The following is an 18454-nucleotide window of genomic DNA, read 5'->3' on the forward strand; positions in this document are numbered from 1 at the left end:
TAATGTTGGCTCAAGAAGGCTTAGAGTATTCAAGGAATTGCAGCATCAGACAGATTATCAAAGGACACTTACACTTGTGCTTTATTACCTATAAAGTCGATTAATTTTCTGACTGTTTATGTTTGGGTTTGTTTTTTTTCCCTAGGTGGTGAAATTCTGGATGCAGAAATGTCTGAGGACACTGACCACAACTTAGAACCTGCCCTCGACAGCATATCTTACGGAATACAGAATCGAACAGGATCTGAAAACTCATTGCTGGATGATGATGATGATGATTATTTTCTGAACTCTGGGGATCTTGCAGGCATACCTGTTGTTGGGAGTGACAACGAAGATGATCAAAATTTCACTCCAAAAGACAGTCTTTCTTCAGAGATTCATGATGAAGACCATCTGGAAGAGGGCAAGAGAGTTACAGAACATGAACTGGACAGTGAAAAAGAAATTCAGATTCAGAATGCAATCCAAAAGGATCTCACTTCACCATTTGAGCAGGGCCCTGTATTTAAATCAATTCGAAAAGATTTTAGCATAACAAGAGATAATGGCAAAGAGACTTTTTCAGCAAAGGACAAGAATAGAGAAGGACATTTTCAAGAACGTGAAAAACGGTTGGAAAAAATCCCTAAAGATATGGATTCTAGATTGAAAAGCAGTTTTCTTGACAAAGCAGGTAACTGTTGACATCGTAGACCTGACTACCCACCAAAGAGGAAGAAAGAACTAGACAGAAATTAGCAATAGGGCTAGTTATTAATAACATCATCTTGTTGACAAGAACATGCATAGCTCTATGTAGGGAAGCATTTTATAAAGAACCCTGAAACAGAGTGAACTCTGTATTAGGACTAGGATTTGCAAAAGGGCCTGGCAGCATTAGGGGCGTCTCATCCTCCACACCTTGTTTCAAAGCCTCAACATGTCCCTTGTTGTGGTTTACTAAACCAAGCTGGGTGACAATTCCAGCTTCCTTCTGTTTGTTTTTTTTTTCTCACTGTTTTTTATAGACCTTGGAACTCCTTAAAAGAAAAGATGATAAAGTTTAGGTGAAGTTGATGGCCAGGAAAGATTTTTTTGAGCAAAGTACCAGTTCTTCATTAATGTATATGTATTTAAAGCAGTATGCATTTGATAGTAGCATCACTGAAAGGCTTGCTAGAAATGTGTTAGTGTCTGTAGGAAGTAAGCCAGAGAGTAACTTGAGATTTGCTTTTCCTGGGAGACTGCTCTCCTTCTTCCTCAGATACTCGTGTCTTGGACTTCGTCCAGCCAACATGGAGAGAACCAAAGATGCCTGTAATTCATTTCTCATTTGAGGGAGCTTGACAGTCACCAGTAGTCTTGCAGTCCACACACTTGTTTTTGACTTCCCAAGCTCTGAAAGTTACTGCAGAACAGTGAATGAAGGAGTTAAGAATGACCAGACCGCATGAAGAGAGGGTTGGCCAACAAGTGAGAGCCTCCTGGCTCCTTGTTCAGATTCACAGCTTACAATTATGATATTTAAACTTTGTATGTTTAATAACAGCATCTTAAAATCAGTGCTTTCAGGTTACACAAATGATAGAGAAGCAATGCAGATGTTTTTAAAATGAAGAAGAGTGAAAGATGTCTCGTTGCCTTCAGTTAGAAATCAAGTGAAGAATATTTCTATGCAAAAGATGTATTTCAGAAAGTTGTAAATACCTACATTTATAAGACTGTGGCTGAAAGTTGTGCAGCCTTCGGTAATCAGTAATTGAAACAGCAATAGTAAATGTTCATAGGCAGCATCCAGTATCCAGGCAAATCCAGAATTTTTAAAAGATACATGCTAAAAAAGCATAAGCTACTGTTTACTGAGAAAGGGAGAAAAGGCAAACGACCAGAACAGCAAAGAAAAGGATGAAAGTTGTTGCTCTGAAAAATATTTTCTGATTTAAATGTTGAAACACAGGAGAGTTCAGAACCCACTGGGGTACAGAAAATTCTGAACGAACAATTTGCCTCGGAATTTTACAACCATTTTGCTGGAATGGGAAAATAATGACCCAATAGAATAATAAAAAAAATGTCAATTGTCTTTAAGGATTGCCATCTTATTTGCAGGGAGGAGAAAGGGAGTAGTTTAAATACTTCTGAGGTGCTGTCAGACTATGGGGTTGGGGATGAGCATGAGACTCTAGATAGTTTTAAAGGAAATGCATTGGAATCTGTATTCATTTATATTTAATGTATATGTTTTCCTCAGTTCATAATCAAGTAGAAGAAACATTACGGACGCAGTTAGCGCCACAAACTCCAGAAACTAACTTCAGGGTAAGCTATAGATCTTTCAAACACTTTTGCAAGTGCAGCAATATACTGGAATAATTCAAAATACGTATTTTGTATTTGAGTGTAAATTTGAGTATCGAGAAAACTGATCTTCTGACTCTTAGACATCTTTGCTACTTAAACAGTGCATATAATTTTGTAAAATTTTGCTGACCCTCTCTTTGGATTGAGGATTCTTTTGCTAGCCACTTTCATGTTCAGCATGGTCTGAGTGACTGGTGAGCCGAATCTAGACCTGGATGCATCCATCTGACCTGCTGCCTTTTTTCTAGATGAGACAGGGAACAGCCTTATCAACAGGAGACACTGCCCAGACAACTGAATGCCCCTACTGACAGCCAGCTTAGAGAGCTGGGTGGCTTCTGCTTTGTCCAGAGGAGTGAAAAGGATTGGGGGTGGGATGACAGAGGGTGCTGCAGGGAGGTAGAGGCAGCAGCTGCCGCCCATCAGTTCTCCCACCTTCCAGTGGCAGGACCCATTTCTCTTGGTCTGCAACAGAAACTCCCCTTGGCAGCAGCCCAGCTCCAAATGGCAGATGCAGGAGGGTGAATTCTTTTTCATATTATTGTTTCAGGAGTCTAGCTACCTATTTTCTAGTAAGGAATCTATTGGACAAGAACTGGGGAATTCCTTTGCACCAAATATTAGAATTAAGGAGGAGCCTTTGGATGACGAATATGATAAAGCTATGGCCCCACAGCAGGGACTATTAGACAAAATTAAAGATGAACCTGATAATTCCGAGGTAAGTTTCCCATTGCATTTCTCATTTTGGTCTGACAGATGACCGCATAAGCTGGACGTAAATTCAGCAATTTATTTGGTTTGTTGACCGAAATTTAACATGAAGAACATAGTTTAGTAAAAGGAATTTTCCCTCTTATACTACCATTAAACCCAACCCCCCCCCCAACTTTTTGATGTCGTGTTACCATGTCACTGAAAATGTTTTGCTTTTCAGTTAGAGAGAAAGCAAACTTTCATTATTAAATCTGTGGCAATACAGACAATCTCAACTTGGTCTCACTAGGAAATAAAATCTAAATCATGGTTTACTGAATACTTTGTGAGTAATCACAGTTAGAGATGAGTAGTTGAAACAGTGCTATTCCTGCTACTTCCCTCTTAAAGGTTATCTTTGCAAGCACAGCTGTTCATTGTTTGTTCTTGTTTTAAATTAACACTTGGAGGTCTTACCTTAGCAAAATAATTAAATACATACACGTCAGTGAAGTCAATTTAAGCATGTTATTTAAGTGACTTTCTCATTTGAGACTGACATTTTTTATGATGATACAGGTAAAAATTCAATAATTGCAAAATGGAGAAAGTCTGACTTATGGATTGAGTGGTGCTGGGACAAGGATTGCTGAACTGTAATTGGTCTTTGCCACTATTTTGCCCCGTGACACCAGGGAAATGATATGTGTTGCAATTCGTGTCTCCTCACTGCTAATATCTGGGTTACGTGCCAAACCTTACATGCAGTTAAAGGTGTGCAAAGCTTCCCGAAGTGATTCATCCCACTTGCATCGGCACTGGAGTGCTGGTGTTCCTGTGCAGGCATTAGTTTTTCTGGTATCATTCTGTGTACTGCTATACCTTCTTTCCTCTCTGGGCCTGTCTTCCCAACGTTTTTTCTTCTTTTCCCGTAATATTCTTGGATTAATAAAGTAGTAAACTACATATTTAAAAATATTCAGATTTCACTGTCCTTCTGGTTTGTTCACTGTCCGTGAGATTGTTTGGTTGTGTTTTTCCTTAAGTGTGTATAATGTCAAACCATGTGTAGGTTAGTTAAATGGGTGTATTCTTTTGTCCTCCCAAGATGGCATCGTTGTGTAGATTTGTGTGGAATGTAATGCAAGATGTCTGTGGTTATCAAAGATCATATTACTAAGTAAAAGTGAAGAATGTAAATATCAAGTATCGTAGTGTTCAAAATATTAATTCCTGGAGTAAAATCCTGTAATTATCAACTCTGCCTGATATTAGAAAAGTACGAGAACTGATGAAGGCTCATTTTGCTTCGCTTTAGATTGGAATTAATGTGGTGGGTTTTGTTTTTTTCCTGCATTCTGAAAGATAAGAGCATTTCTTGATGTAACCGATAGTTGGAGCTGAAGGTTCTTGGCTTTCCACACTGTGAACACTGCTGTGAAACTATGCTCGATCATGCACAGCTGATGTCAGGATTTGCCTCCGTTTCTCTTACTAGTATTGACTAAAGATAAAACTGCAGTTAAAATGCTTAAAAAACTGTATTTCTGCAAATAACTAGTTTTTAAACTGTAGTATTAAAAAAACCATGGTGCTTTAAAACCCATCATCATGGCATGCCCATACACAGCTTAAAAGCTTCTCTTACTTGAGATTGGAATGTTTGTCTGATATTTCATGTGATGAATGAATATCGTTGCCTGTTTTCCTGGGAAACCTGTTGAGAAATAGTTTGATTGTCCTAGCATAGAAACTTGTAATTTTTCTGCAGGAGTAAGAGAAATGTTAAATTTTAGCATGTATTATGTGGATGTTAGTGTGTGATTTTAGGAGATGGCTTAAGCTGAGGGACCAGTTCACTGCCACTGAGAAGTGAGAATTTAATTTCGCTTAGTGATTTTTGAATTGGCTTACCTTGCAGCCAGACAGCAACTGTGAATTTAGCTCAGTCATAACATGACATCATGCCCTCGCTACTCTCAAATGACTGTAAGTAGGTTAAATCTTATCATCTCTCTAGTTCCAAGAGATTATGCTTTTCAGCCTATTAAGATTTACATGTGGAGTGTTACAAGCTGCTTTATGGTTCAGATTTCTAGGGAGAGCACAGGCAGGAAGCGTGGTGTCAAAGTATGAATAGCTGCTGTGGAGTAAGCTAGTAATTTATAGTATGTCAGCTATTCCACAAGTGACTGTCTGTAGGGCTTTTCTCATCCTGTAGAAAGTGTGAGGTTATTCCCCTCTCACTGAAGCCAGGCTGAGCAGGGACTGTGGTGGTCTGGCTCTAGTGATGCCAGATTTGACCTGCTGCAAAGCTTCACCTTAGGCTACTCCGAGGTACTTAACTCATGGTTAAATACAGAATGCTCCTCACCATCTAGGTCCCAATCTGTATTTAATTACTATCCTTTATAAATGTGAAGATAAAGCTTGTTTCACAGAGTAGGGGCAAAGACTACAGAGCACTTCTAGATGGAAAGTTTGTGTGAGTGGAAAGCGGAGATTTCTCATAAGCTTTGTCTGGCTGAATTTGAGGTGCCTTGGAGTACAGCTGGAAAGGGGCGTGCACCAGGCAGCCGTGCTTTTCCATTTCCACATGACACCCTCGGTTGTAGTTTGCTGTGAACCTCTGAGCAGGTTCTATGTGTGGTGTTCATACAGCAACAATTTGTAAGCCTGGCATTTGAAGCAGGCTTAGGAGACTCACTCTTCCTTAAGATTCAATACAGCATTATGAAAGAATGGAAATCATGTAACCTGTTATTACATGTGTGTATTTGTTTTCCTTTTCCTTTCCCTTTGTTTTAGGAGTACGGCCAACAGCCAAAAACTCAGGAAGGGGAGCTGAAAATCAGTGCTGTATTTTCAGTCAGTGGCAGTCCTCTTGGTAAGGAATAGGCAAGACTACCTTTATTTAAATCTTTAAAATATATCACCTTTACAAATAGTCTTGCAGTTTATTCTGCATTTCATTTGCTATGTCTGACCCCAGTAGGAAAAAAAAAAGTAGTTTTACAGACAATGAAATTCAGAGATTGAAAAATAATTGTATTTTTGAGGCAAAGGAAAATTAAATGTGAAAGGGATGTTAAAAGTGCATTCTCAGTCTTAAGAGTAGTTGAAATCTACTATGCAGAATGCTGGCACAGGGCACATATTTATGGCAAGATCATATGCTATTTAATTCTCCCTTAGACCCTGGCAACCCAAATGAAGTCATAAGCTTTGTGCTTGCCCCCTGCACACAAGTGAATTATGTGTAATACATCTATAACAGTTGCTCTATGTTTTCTCTGTGTTTTTGGTTTTTTTTAGCTCCACAGCTGTCATCAGGTTTCCAGCCTGCTGTGGCATCCTCTGGCATGAGTAAAATGCTTCCTTCAGTTCCAACCACAGCTGTTCGGGTTTCCTGTTCTGGCTGTAAAAAAATCCTGCAGAAGGGGCAAACCGCATACCAGAGGAAAGGCTCTACCCAGCTCTTCTGCTCCACACTGTGCCTCACTGGATATACTGTTCCAGCTTCTCGCCCACCAGCTTCTACCAAGAAAACCTGCTCAAGCTGCTCAAAGTAGGACAGTGTTTTAATTTGTTCTAGTAATAACTGATATTCAAGCAGAAAATGAAAGGCTTCAGTTCTCTTTTTACACAACACGCTGTTTCTGTAATGCCCGCTTCTGTTACGCTTCCCTTCAAAAAATTGTGGCTGATACTGTTGCTAGTTAATTGATCTGTCCGTTTTCAGTTCCATTTTGTTAATTGGATTTTACATACACGTAGATTTGAAAGCCTCTGTTGTGAAGCGTGCCTCTTTTGTGGCTTTTGTGACTTAAATGAGGCAAATATGAAAAACTATTTCAAAAGGTACTACATTTTCCTGCCATTTTAAAATGTCATTACACTCTCAAAATCACTAACAAGAGTACATGTTCAAAAAATACTTTATATATTATTTCTTACAGATGAAAACAGATTTACCGAATCCCTAAAATGAAATAAAATATGAGTGAATTAATATATTCGAGGCAGGATACTTCCTTAGATTCTAAAAAAAATTTAACTTTCCAGTCTGGCTCTGTTTGGTGAGCTTAGATTTCTGTAGGTCTTAGCTCTTAAAAATATGTCACTGCTGCTTTCATATGATGCAGAGAGAATAAGTTTATTAATAATTGAGTTTTTTATGTATTTGGGGTTTCAGCAGCCAAATCGGTCACTTTCTACCTAGGTCTAGCGTGGAAAGTTAAGGTTTGCTTTTGAGAGCCTACTTGGAAAAAATTCTGTAGAAAAGATCTATATTTTCCACGCTCCTGTTGGAAGCACAAGCCTGAATCTTCACCTCAAAAAAAATCTTAATTATTAAAATTTTATGTTCATTTGTATTATTATATCCAAATTATCAAAAGGAGACCTCTGTGGCTGGCTCTTTAAGCTGCCATATTACTATAAATTAACTTGAGGCAAATAAATAACTTTGCAGACTGATTGTTCTACAGTCTGCTTATAGAGGAGAATTATTTATATATATTATTTTTGGTTTTGAAAGTTACTTTGCAAGGGAATGGTGCTTTGTTCATCATTTCTTCAACAACAAATTTATTATTTTCAGTTTTACAAGGTCAACTGAACTTAAACTTGAGACTTCAATTAATTATTCTTTTCACCTGCTGTCTCGGTGTGAAAAGACCTTGTAAGAAAGTTTAGCAGTCTTGGCTGTAATTTGTATTTATTCTGTTGAAAAATGGTTTACTTGTCTCTGACAAGACAAGTGAGAAGGAGACATCCTTCCAACCAAGAAAACTATATAAATATTCCCTCCTTGTTTTTTAACTTAAGGGCTTTGAAACTTTTCTGTGAATGACTGTTTCAAAAGAGAGGATAAATAAGGAGAAAGTTCAGTTTGTTAAATCCAGCAACAAATAAAACTATAGATGGGAGATAAGAGATGGAAAATTGCAATGCTAGTCATATCATTTTGGACTGAAGTACATGGTGATTAGAAATTGTCACCTTTTGTTTTTCCCTTTTTTTTTTCCCTACCCCATTATGATTGGTATTTTCATTATCAAAGGGAAGTATTCCACATAGCCTGCTTTCTAATTTTTTTTTTTTTTGTAAAGACTGTGCAAAACAGTTATCTTTTCCCACCTCGTTTTGAAAAGATTTAATGATACAGCTTGATGTATTTATAGGCCACTCCTAAATCCAGGTACAAAATGTTTCACAAAATATCTACTTGAGAATTGTACTTCCTAAGTATTTTCCTAATAGGAAAATAAAAATTAAGTCATGTACTTAGATGAGGAGAAAGAAAAGCTTTAAATGAATCCACTTTCTTCTAGAGAATATTTAGTCTGCAAAAAAAGGACGGCAAGATGACATGATAATTATCTCTTTGTTTGTTTTCCTTTTTTCCATAGAGACATTCTAAATCCAAAGGATGTAATCACTGCCCAGTTTGACAATGCAAACTCCAGTAAGGATTTCTGCAGCCAGTCTTGTCTTTCTACCTATGAACTGAAAAGGAAACCTGTTGTTACTATTCATACTAACAGCATTTCAACCAAGTGCAGCATGTGCCAGAAGAATGCAGTGGTAATTGCAAACTTCTTTTTCATTTGAATTTCCTTTAGATCAGGACAAATTGCTATCTGAGAGATGAACATACATATTCTTTCTATTCTTGTTATATATTCTTTCTCTTCTTCAGATTAGACACGAAGTGAATTACCAGAACGTTGTACACAAGCTCTGCAGTGATGCCTGCTTCTCCAAGTTCCGCTCGGCTAACAACCTGACCATGAACTGCTGTGAGAATTGTGGAGGATACTGCTACAGTGGCTCTGGCCAATGTCACGTGCTTCAAATAGAGGGACAGTCAAAAAAGTTCTGCAGTTCCACATGTGTGACAGCATACAAGCAGGTATATTTTGACAGAATATTAAAAATATGGCTTTGATTAGATTCTGGGTGTTTCAAGAAACATCCAAGCTATTATTTGATTTCAGATACTGTCTTGGTCTAAGATAACTCCTTTTGCTATTTGCTGATTAATCTTTGCCCAGACATGTTGCTCCGTCCCCCGTACCGCCGAACTGGCCACCAGTGTTCCAGCGTGAGAGGAGACACAATGGGAGCACTCAGCAGCAGTCCACTGTGACTTTTTTCGGCCTTTGAGATGCTCTCTGAGTATTCTCCATTAAATTGTAGCATTAGAATTAAGTGGAGAGGAAAGTAATAATTAGTTGATAATTTTGACTTTCATATTTAAATTTTTATTATTTTAATTTTGATTATAATGGAGCCTCTTAAAGAGCTGAGCAGTTGAGAGAACCTTAATTTATTATAATAGCTTGGTTATTTTTGACTGACTTACTTTAATGCAATTACTTTAGGAAAAATTGCCCTCTGATAAGATAGTGTAACTTCATTTTGTGACTTGACTCTGCTATTCCTTTATTCAGGCCACTTACAACAAGAAAGGCCTAATGAATTAAAAAAAAAAAAAGTGGTTAAAGTATTTCATCCAGAAAATTACCTACAACATTAGTTGTCCTCTGAAACAAATCTGAAAATTAAATTAAATAAGCTGGAAAGGAGACAGGTTTCATGCTGCTTTTGCATCTCACATCAAACCCCATATATGTTAGTGTTCTTGAACATATAGTGCGTTCAAAGCTTATAAGGTTAAGTCTAATCTATTTTTTAATTTATTTTTAAACAGCATTCAACTCAGTTGTGAGATACATTCTGATAGTTTCTGGAGTTTTGTGGGTGTTTTAAAATCCTTAGAAACATATACTTTGTTCTGTCCTGTGAAGATCTGGAATAGCTGTTGATAGAAAAAAGTGCATTTTTAAGGCTGTCATAATAAAATGATCTGGTGCACTAGTTCTCAAAGTTTTTTCCAAACTTAAAGACCTTAAGAACCTTTCATTGATGTAAACACCAAAAAATGTGTCTATGAAAGGTAGGCTTCTTTTTGTATCTCTTTTAAAAAGTAGTCTGTAGACCATAGATTGAAAACTGTGATTATTACTAGGAGATATATCTCTTTCCCATTTTGCTTCCAAATACATCTTCAGGGAACCTGCTTCTCTCTTGCTTGTTACCTGTTAAATGGGTATACTGCTTACGTACATAGCTGATGTATTAAAAATCATAAGCAAAATGTTACTTCTCAGCAAAAATGCTGAAGTCATCTAATACAAGGTTCTTGATACATGCCCTTACAACACGTAATGTTGTTTGCAGCTGGAGGCCTTCACCCTGACAACCTGGGTACTGTATAAACTGGCCTGCAAAGCTAGCACTTACCCTGAATGAGAGAGAGCCCCAGACTCAGGTGGTCAGAGAGTGAATATAGCAAGCATACTGGAGGGCTCAAACAAGTATATCTGCATCATAAATAACACAGCTGTAAAATAAGTGCTGTTTCAAGTGCACTGGCAGTCACTTTTATAAACATTTTGTATGTTAGCAATTAATTTCCAGGTTGATAAAAATACTGAGTTTCAAATGAATGACTAATTTCTGTTTTTCCACAGAAGTCAGCTAAAATTACACCTTGCACACTGTGTAAATCTTTGAGATCTTCAGCTGAGATGATAGAGAGTGCAAATAACTTGGGAAAAACTGAACTGTTTTGCTCTGTTAACTGCTTGTCAGCGTATAGAGTAAAAATGGTTACTTCTGCAGGTAAGTTTATCCTTTTACTTCTGTAGAAGCATGATTTCACGTAGCTCATATCCAAACTTAATGTGTCTTGAAAGTTAAGGCTGATACTCTTTTTTGGGAGGGTGGAAAGTGGCTTTTTTTAAAGGGAGGAACTGAGATGGAAAGATAAGGACTTTCTACGATAGATAAACCTAACAGTGACAGTACAGCCATTTCAGCTCTGTTTTTAGAGAGCTTAAACATGATCATAAACCTTAGTCTATTTTCTGCTCTTGCAAGTGCAGCTGATGGGTTTCCCAGCTAGACAAATGGACTTCTGTGGACATGGGCCATACCACTGCTGTCACTCTTCTGCCCCTGGTTCTCCAGGGTGATTAGCTTAGTTACCTCTGCCTAATGTTGCATTGAGCTAGGCAAACATATTCTCAGCTATTTTTCTTGTAAAATAGAAAAATGCTTACTGACATCCTAGGGATACTGGGAGATTAATTAAAGGATCTGGCAAGCAACAGGCACTGCAGCTGCAGTGTCTGCTTCTGAATCTGTAGAAACTTCATCTTGGGCTTCTGTGTGTACCTTGGCTTGTCATTCAGATTCTCTGTTTTTGTATGCACAGTGCAAAACTATCTGCAATACAACTTGATGTTGCATAAATCACTTTTTCTTCTCTGTTTCACCCTCAGGTGTTCAAGTTCAGTGCAACAGCTGTAAAATTTCTTCAAACCCTCAGTATCACTTGGCTATGTCAGATGGGAGCATACGCAATTTTTGCAGCTACAGTTGTGTAGTAGCTTTTCAGGTGTGACATCTAGGATTTCTTCTTAGCTGAATTAACAGAATAATGAATTGATGGTGTAAATATCTGGGATGTTGGGTAAAGTATGTAATACTGTAAAATAAAGTCTATTCCTCAATTTGCTTTCCTGCAGAATTTGTTCAACAAGCCTGCAGGAATGAACTCCCCAGTGGTACCTCTGTCGCAAGGTCAAGTCATTGTAAGCATTCCCTCGGGGGCAACGGTATCGGCTGGTGGCACCACCTCGACTGTGTCCCCCAGCTCCATGAGCAGTTCGGCTGCAGCTGGTCTACAAAGGCTGGCTGCCCAGTCCCAGCAAGTCACTTTTGCCCGCCCTGTTGTAAAACTCAGGTGTCAGCACTGTAACAGATGGTTTGCAACCAAACCAGAACTGCTTGACTACAAGGTAATAAAGACTAGGGCTTTTCAAGCTCGTATTTCTCAACAGAAACCCAGAAAATTGTAGCTTATATGCAATGGTCTGTCAGGACTGCTCTGTTGTTTACTATGACCTGCTATGGAGGAATTTGGAACTGATTTTGGTATCATTTAACCGTTATCAAAAATAATACTGATACTAGCTCTTTGATCTTAAAAGCACACACAAAAAAAAAAAAAAACAAAAAAACAAAAAAACAAAAAACCACAAAACAAAACAAAAAAAAACAACCAAAAAAACCCCAAAACAGAACAAAAAACCCACCAAAACAAACCAAAACCCTCCAAAAAACCCAAACCCTATGATTGCCTGGCTAAGTAAGCACATTCCTGGTTGTTGGTCCCAGAGATGATACTTTTAATTCCAGGACAAAGCACACTGGTGAGGGCTGTCTGCTGAAAATTGTGCTGTGTTTTTTATATATATATATATATATATATATATATATATAAAGCCAAAGGGGGAGACTTAATTGCTAGTTCTGTCTGGTTTTGATTTCCAAGGGTATAAGTACACTTCTGAGTTTTTATTAACAATTAAATCATATTATCTGGGATGTAAAACATTGAAACCAAAACATTCTGGCCGTATTGCAGGGTAAAATGTTCCAGTTCTGTGGGAAGACCTGCTGTGATGAATATAAGAAGAGGAGCAGTGTAACAGCAGTGTGTGAATACTGCAAAATTGAGAAAATTATCAAGGAGACGGTGCGATTCTCAGGCGTAGATAAACCATTCTGTAGTGAAGGTAAGAAAGAGCAAGACTGTCTCAAACAAATCAAGTCAGAAGTGTTTTGCCAAAATTAGTGGTGATACTAAGAGAAATCTAAATATTTTTAGGTTGGAAAACTGTTATTTAGGTTTAGAAACACAGAACTTTGTTCAGACTTTACATTTTAATGGTATTATTACAGACATAACTAAATACAAGAACTAGAAGTGCTGAGCAAATATGATTTTGATACTGAAATTTGGGTTTCTCTTCTTTTAGGTTGTAAACTGCTCTACAAACATGACTTGGCTAAGCGCTGGGGAAGCCACTGTAAAATGTGCAGTTACTGTTTACAGACTTCCCCCAAACTGATCCAGCATCACTTTGGGGGGAAAATGGAGGAATTTTGCTCAGAGGAGTGCATGTCTAAATTCACAGTTTTGTTTTACCAGGTAAGCCATATTCTCACATAGCATCTTCTAGAGTATAAACGTGTTAGCAAAAGAAACTCTGTACACTAGGAGCTAAGTGAACTGCCTGTCATTGACTTCTGTGTCCATGGAATGTATTGCATTTATGTGAGGGATGAGTAAACTCTTCTTAACTTTAGGTACCAGTTTTCTATACAGAGGAAATGTAATATGGGTTGTGGAAAGACAGACACAGAATGTTCTGCTGCTTTTAGTTACACTGCAAAAATGATGCACCCTTACAGATTTCTTTACACTGCATTTGCTGAGCAGGGTACAAAGAGGTTTTTATATACATATTCTTTGTTGCTGTTTACAAGTGTGTTTAATTTCTCTCTCACTCTGTTTTCCTAGATGGCAAAGTGTGATGGTTGTAAAAGACAAGGCAAACTTAGTGAGTCCATGAAATGGCAAGGGGAGATCAAGCATTTTTGCAATCTGCTCTGTATTCTGTTGTTCTGTAATCAGCAGTGTGTTTCTGAGCCTCCATCCCCAAACAACACAGGTAAAACAGGCTGGGAGTAGTATTGCTTTTTGGTGTGCATGATAGTGATATGAAAATTTATTTGGAAATTGATTCAGTGAACTTTTTAAGATGTTTCTTCTACTGGGGGGCTTGCCCATTGCCGTTGAACGGGTTCAGTTTTAGATCTCTCTCTTACTTCAGGCAGTTTCAGACTTCAGGTATGAAATGAGATTACTTCACATACCAAACCTAGGTTTTGATTTTAAAGATGAAACAAAAGCACTTGCTTTTCCATCACTTTCATAGAACAAAGGCCCATTTATTGTGGTAAAATATACTGATATCTATTGAAGACATGTTAAAATACCTAGCTTGTCTCCTGTACTTGATAGCACATAGCCAGATATGATAGAATGATAGATAGAAAAAAAAATCAAGTGGTGAAATTAATAGACTTAGCGGTTGTAAATACAGACTTCCATATATACTTAAAATAGCCAGTTCTGTGTAGTCTGTAGGCATAGGAAGAAGTTACTATTTCTATGTCATTAAGTGTTTATTCTTGAAGCATCAATGCCAAGATTAATGTGCACTGTAGCTGTTTCCTTGTTATTTTAGCAGATGGAATGGGAAGGAGGGTGGGAATGAAGCCTACAGGAATAGGAACTGTGAGTTTCTGTAGGGAATGAAATGCAAAGGGAAGAGAGAAACAAAGGCCCACAAAGACAGGAAGAGAAAGCAAAACAAAGGGCAGAAATAGCACTGATCCTAAAGAGGGGCTTAATCTCCCACTGCGTGATGGTGACTGCAGCAGTAAGGTACCCAACAAGCAATAAAGAATATTAACAGAAAGTTTACAGCATGCACCAGGCCATATCCAACTCTTCAACTTCATGCAGAGCTGCTGCTTAAATTGGTGGGAGCTGTTTTCCCTGAATATATAAGTAACTTTGTCTTTTCAGGCTGTAATTATATGATGTGACATTCCTGGACTTGTCAGTACATTTGGTTGTTAGTCAGAATAGCAAAATGTATGGCAGGCCTGCTTCTCCAGAAGTGTGCCCGCAACTTCACCAGAGGCAAGTGCAATGCCCTTGCAAAACTGGTCTCCAGGCACCTCTCTTGTCTGGGGGCTGCCAGGATAATTGAGTGCCTCAGAACAGTATTTTTTCATGAAATGCGGTAATTCATGGTCATGTGTTAACGAAGGGTGCTTTCCAATGGAACAAACCTAAGAATTCCTCTAACTGTGAGAGCCTCATAAAATTCACCTCATTCATTCATTGTCAGGATCTCGACTGTCTCCTATACTACATATGTTTGGTACCAAGCACAGTGAGGCATCTAGTCCTCTTGTCTCCTGAGTGCTGCTGCAATACACATAGTATTATAAAGAGAAGGCTGCTTTCATGCTTTGGTGAACTTCTGAAATGTTTCAGTGACAGGGAAACAGCTTAAGTTTGCTCATGGAACCAGCTCCTATTTAAACTGAAACTGCAGTTTGACACCTACATTCCCTTCTCATACAGCAGGTTTTCTCATTTGGAGGTGAATCTGGAGGGTGGGTGTTGTTTCAGAAATGCTATTTGATAAATTAGCTTCTTGCTTCTTTTAATTTTCTTCTGTTTACTCTGTCCAGCAAACCTTTCTATGGCACCAGCTTCCTCATCAGGCCCTCCTTCTTTGAGAAAGGACTCAACCCCTGTCATAGCAAATGTGGTGTCCCTTGCAAGCACCCCTGCTGCCCAGCCTACAGTTAACTCCAACAATGTTTTACAGGGTAAGACTGCTGAATAAGATGCCTGTATTTTGAAATCTCTATTCCTGAACATTTATATTTGTTCAGGGATCTTTTCCACTGAGGGCAACAGCCACTTCTTCATTATGCTTCACATCAATGCAGATGGTTACAGTTTTGTCCTTCCTTTACCTAGGTATAAATAATGACTTAAATTTATGTACATACACCAGGGAATGAGGTTTATTGGGAATTCCTTTTTCTTGACCTTGGCAGAGTATGGGCTATGGTCCTTGATGATAAGTACACAGGGTATTGTATGTTTTTTCTTCACAGGTGCAGTCCCTACTGTGACAGCAAAAATAATAGGAGATGTAAGTTTTACGAGAGACTCTTTTTCTCACTTTCGGCTAGATTGTATCAATAACAAGTAAAGTATCCAAGAATTTTTCACCTTCATTTTGTAACTGCTTTTCCTGGTTGTGATTGAGATTTAAAATTCATCGAGCTTGCAGATGCTTTTTTAAAAACGGATAGAACTTGTATGGTATAAAAGTCTTTCTGTGTCCACTGACAGATTGATCAGATGTTGTAAGACAAAGCTTGTCAAATTGTAGCTCTTGAGATGGCTGTAGTTCTCAAGTAATTCACGTGTGGCTTCTGTACTTGAAGCTAGCTTTTGTTGCCCAGAAGTGGGATGTCATGTCTAAAAGAGTAGCAAGGGAGGAAGGGGACCAGCATGGGCTGCTGGGGCTGACGTGACCAAGCTCTTGCAGCTCAGCTTTCCTTCCCCACTCCCTAGTAGTGTGGTAACGGAGCTGTGGGGAGCCATTGTCACCACTGACCTGTGAATAACTCCTAGAGTTCCTATTCTTGAGCTCTTTGAGGTATGTGGTACACATTTTGCAACTCTCCTAAAATAGGCTCTGGAATAGGCTCTTAAGTTCTGGAAGACTGACAATCTTGCTTTTACCTGAAGTGTCATTTATGGATTAGAGAATGAATTTTCCATAATGAAATAGATCCTGTTATTTGAATTCATGGATGAAAATTGCAGTTAGCAGGACCTGAAATTAGTATGAGCACAAATAGTCAGTCTCTGTGTGTGTAGTCAGGAAGTGATACTGATACTGTCATCATTTGTGTTCATTTTTTACTTTTATTTCTTTCCAGTGGTTTCACATCAGTTTACTAAGTTTTTTGGGTGTCTGTATCAGACAGACTCTTAGTCAGCAAAAATATCTTTCTATCTTTGCCATCAGTAAGATTCCAAGGTCAAAAGTTTATAGAGGTTATTTGACTATAGAAACCAAGCATTCTTGCAGATTTGTTCACTGCACTGTTAACAAAAAAAAAAAAAAAAGACAAAAAGACCTACTGCTTGATTAAAATAAATTGAGGTAAAGACCAGAAAGTACCAAATATGTTAGCAAGCTGGTTTTGTAATAGTTTTGAAATGCTCATTTTTATCAACAAGGAGAGTTTTAAATTGTTCAACCTCCCATAGTAGAGAACAAATGATAATCTTATGATATCCTTTCAACCAATACTGACTCTGCCCTCATTTGTATTTTTCCAAACAGGCTAGTACTCAGACAGATGCCCTGAAGCTACCACCATCACAACCACCTAGGCTTCTAAAAAACAAAGCGTTATTGTGCAAGCCAATCACACAGACTAAGGCCACCTCATGCAAACCTCACACACAAAACAAAGAATGCCAGACAGGTATGTATCTAATCTCCTACCCATTATTTAAAAGTCTGTATTGCAGTTGAGAAAGTCATGCATGATTTAGGTAACAGAGAATATTTTAAAATGTATTTTAAAACCTTAAATATTTTTCAGATTTTTGCGTGGTATTCTCCAAGTAGCAGTTTGCTTTACAGATATAAAACATTTGTTCTATTCTTCAAAATCTGTAAATCCTCATGTATGATGAATCTTGAGATTTACTTTAACTCATCTTTAGCAATCATCTTAACTGTGACGAATGAAGTGCACTGGTTAAGTGACAAACAAAAGGCTGTGGAGGGACCTTGTTTTCCTGAGGACAGAATTTGTGAGTTCTTATCTGTCACAGCTCTAGCCACAAGAGCAGGCTTATTTTAATAAAGTGTATGATTTGTCTAAGTTTATTTCAGCTCTCACTTTCTTTTAGTTATTAGGTACAGATACTAAGAACCTCTAAAAATAAAGTCCCTATTTCTAAGATCACGTCATTAGATTCATATTTGCTCTAAGCTCCTGTGTGGAGGCTGTGAGGAAACAGAAGCACCTTCAGAGGCTATTACAAAGTCCAGATTGCCACAGAGGAGTGCTTTTTTCATCAGTGTTACTATAGAAGGAGTTTGGGGTATCTAGCCTTGATGTAAACCTCTCGGTGAGGAAGATGAAATTAAGTGAGAAGATTGTAGTTGTTTTTTTTTTAATGGTACCTTCTTACGGTCTTGTAGTTAGTTGTGACATAGTTGCAATACCACCATTTATTTGGATGCAGACCTAAGTATTTCATTCTTATTTCCACTCTTTTCCCTTCCAGCATTTGTGTATGTAGTCACAGTGCTGTTTATTTCCAAGCGGTAGTATTAATACTTGTTACAACAATGCTGAAGTGAAAGATGAATATGAACCAAGATGTGGTACTGTGCACACTGGGTTACAAGCAGAAGTCCAGTTATCATGGACACTCTGGAGTGTACTGGATAGTTACATGGTTACACAATTTTTGGTTTGTTCTATTTTTGGTATAACAGAAGAAGAAGAAGTAGTTCAACCCCAGATCATTGTGGTACCTGTTCCTGTACCGGTGTTTGTGCCAGTGCCCCTTCATCTCTACACTCAGTACACACCAGTTCCACTTGGGATGCCAGTACCTGTAAGTTGTACTTCAGTTCACGAGAGAAGTGGTGTGCAGTCTTGTTTCTGAACAGGACACAGAGCAGTGTCACTGGGCTTTGTGGCTAGTCATGCAAGTGGTATTTGAAGTCCTGGAAGCCATTTCTTTCCTTATCACACCCTGTTTGGTTGAGTGTCATCACACAAAACTACCAATTTGTAGGGTCATTGCAGAAATGAAACACATTGTCCAGTCTGGAGTTATTTTAAAATTAAATTCAGTAGT

The 18454-nt window shown here is 38.1% G+C and overlaps 1 protein-coding gene across 6 annotated transcripts in view; it reads left to right on the forward strand.

Moving 5' to 3' along the window:
• The window catches only part of ZMYM4 (zinc finger MYM-type containing 4), a 43437-nt gene that overhangs the window by 12740 nt on the left and 12243 nt on the right, over positions 1-18454 (forward strand). For 3 of the 6 annotated variants that reach the window (XM_032988964.2, XM_032988966.2, XM_042793652.1), the window contains 17 exons: positions 146-676; positions 2234-2301; positions 2894-3064; positions 5848-5926; positions 6355-6607; positions 8454-8628; positions 8744-8956; positions 10581-10731; positions 11394-11509; positions 11640-11912; positions 12542-12692; positions 12936-13108; positions 13481-13631; positions 15232-15372; positions 15667-15704; positions 16914-17058; positions 18087-18208. In XM_032988964.2, coding sequence (XP_032844855.2) covers positions 146-676; positions 2234-2301; positions 2894-3064; positions 5848-5926; positions 6355-6607; positions 8454-8628; positions 8744-8956; positions 10581-10731; positions 11394-11509; positions 11640-11912; positions 12542-12692; positions 12936-13108; positions 13481-13631; positions 15232-15372; positions 15667-15704; positions 16914-17058; positions 18087-18208 — 2951 coding nt within the window. Of the gene's footprint in view, positions 1-145; positions 677-2233; positions 2302-2893; positions 3065-4974; positions 5029-5847; positions 5927-6354; positions 6608-8453; positions 8629-8743; positions 8957-10580; positions 10732-11393; positions 11510-11639; positions 11913-12541; positions 12693-12935; positions 13109-13480; positions 13632-15231; positions 15373-15666; positions 15705-16913; positions 17059-18086; positions 18209-18454 lie in introns of those variants that run through there. The other 3 variants (XM_032988968.2, XM_032988969.2, XM_032988970.2) reach the window with 3 other exon arrangements.

The sequence above is a fragment of the Tyto alba genome, unplaced genomic scaffold, assembly GCF_018691265.1.
Source record: "Tyto alba isolate M040663 unplaced genomic scaffold, T.alba_DEE_v4.0 Super-Scaffold_20, whole genome shotgun sequence".
Taxonomy (NCBI): Eukaryota; Metazoa; Chordata; class Aves; order Strigiformes; family Tytonidae; genus Tyto; species Tyto alba.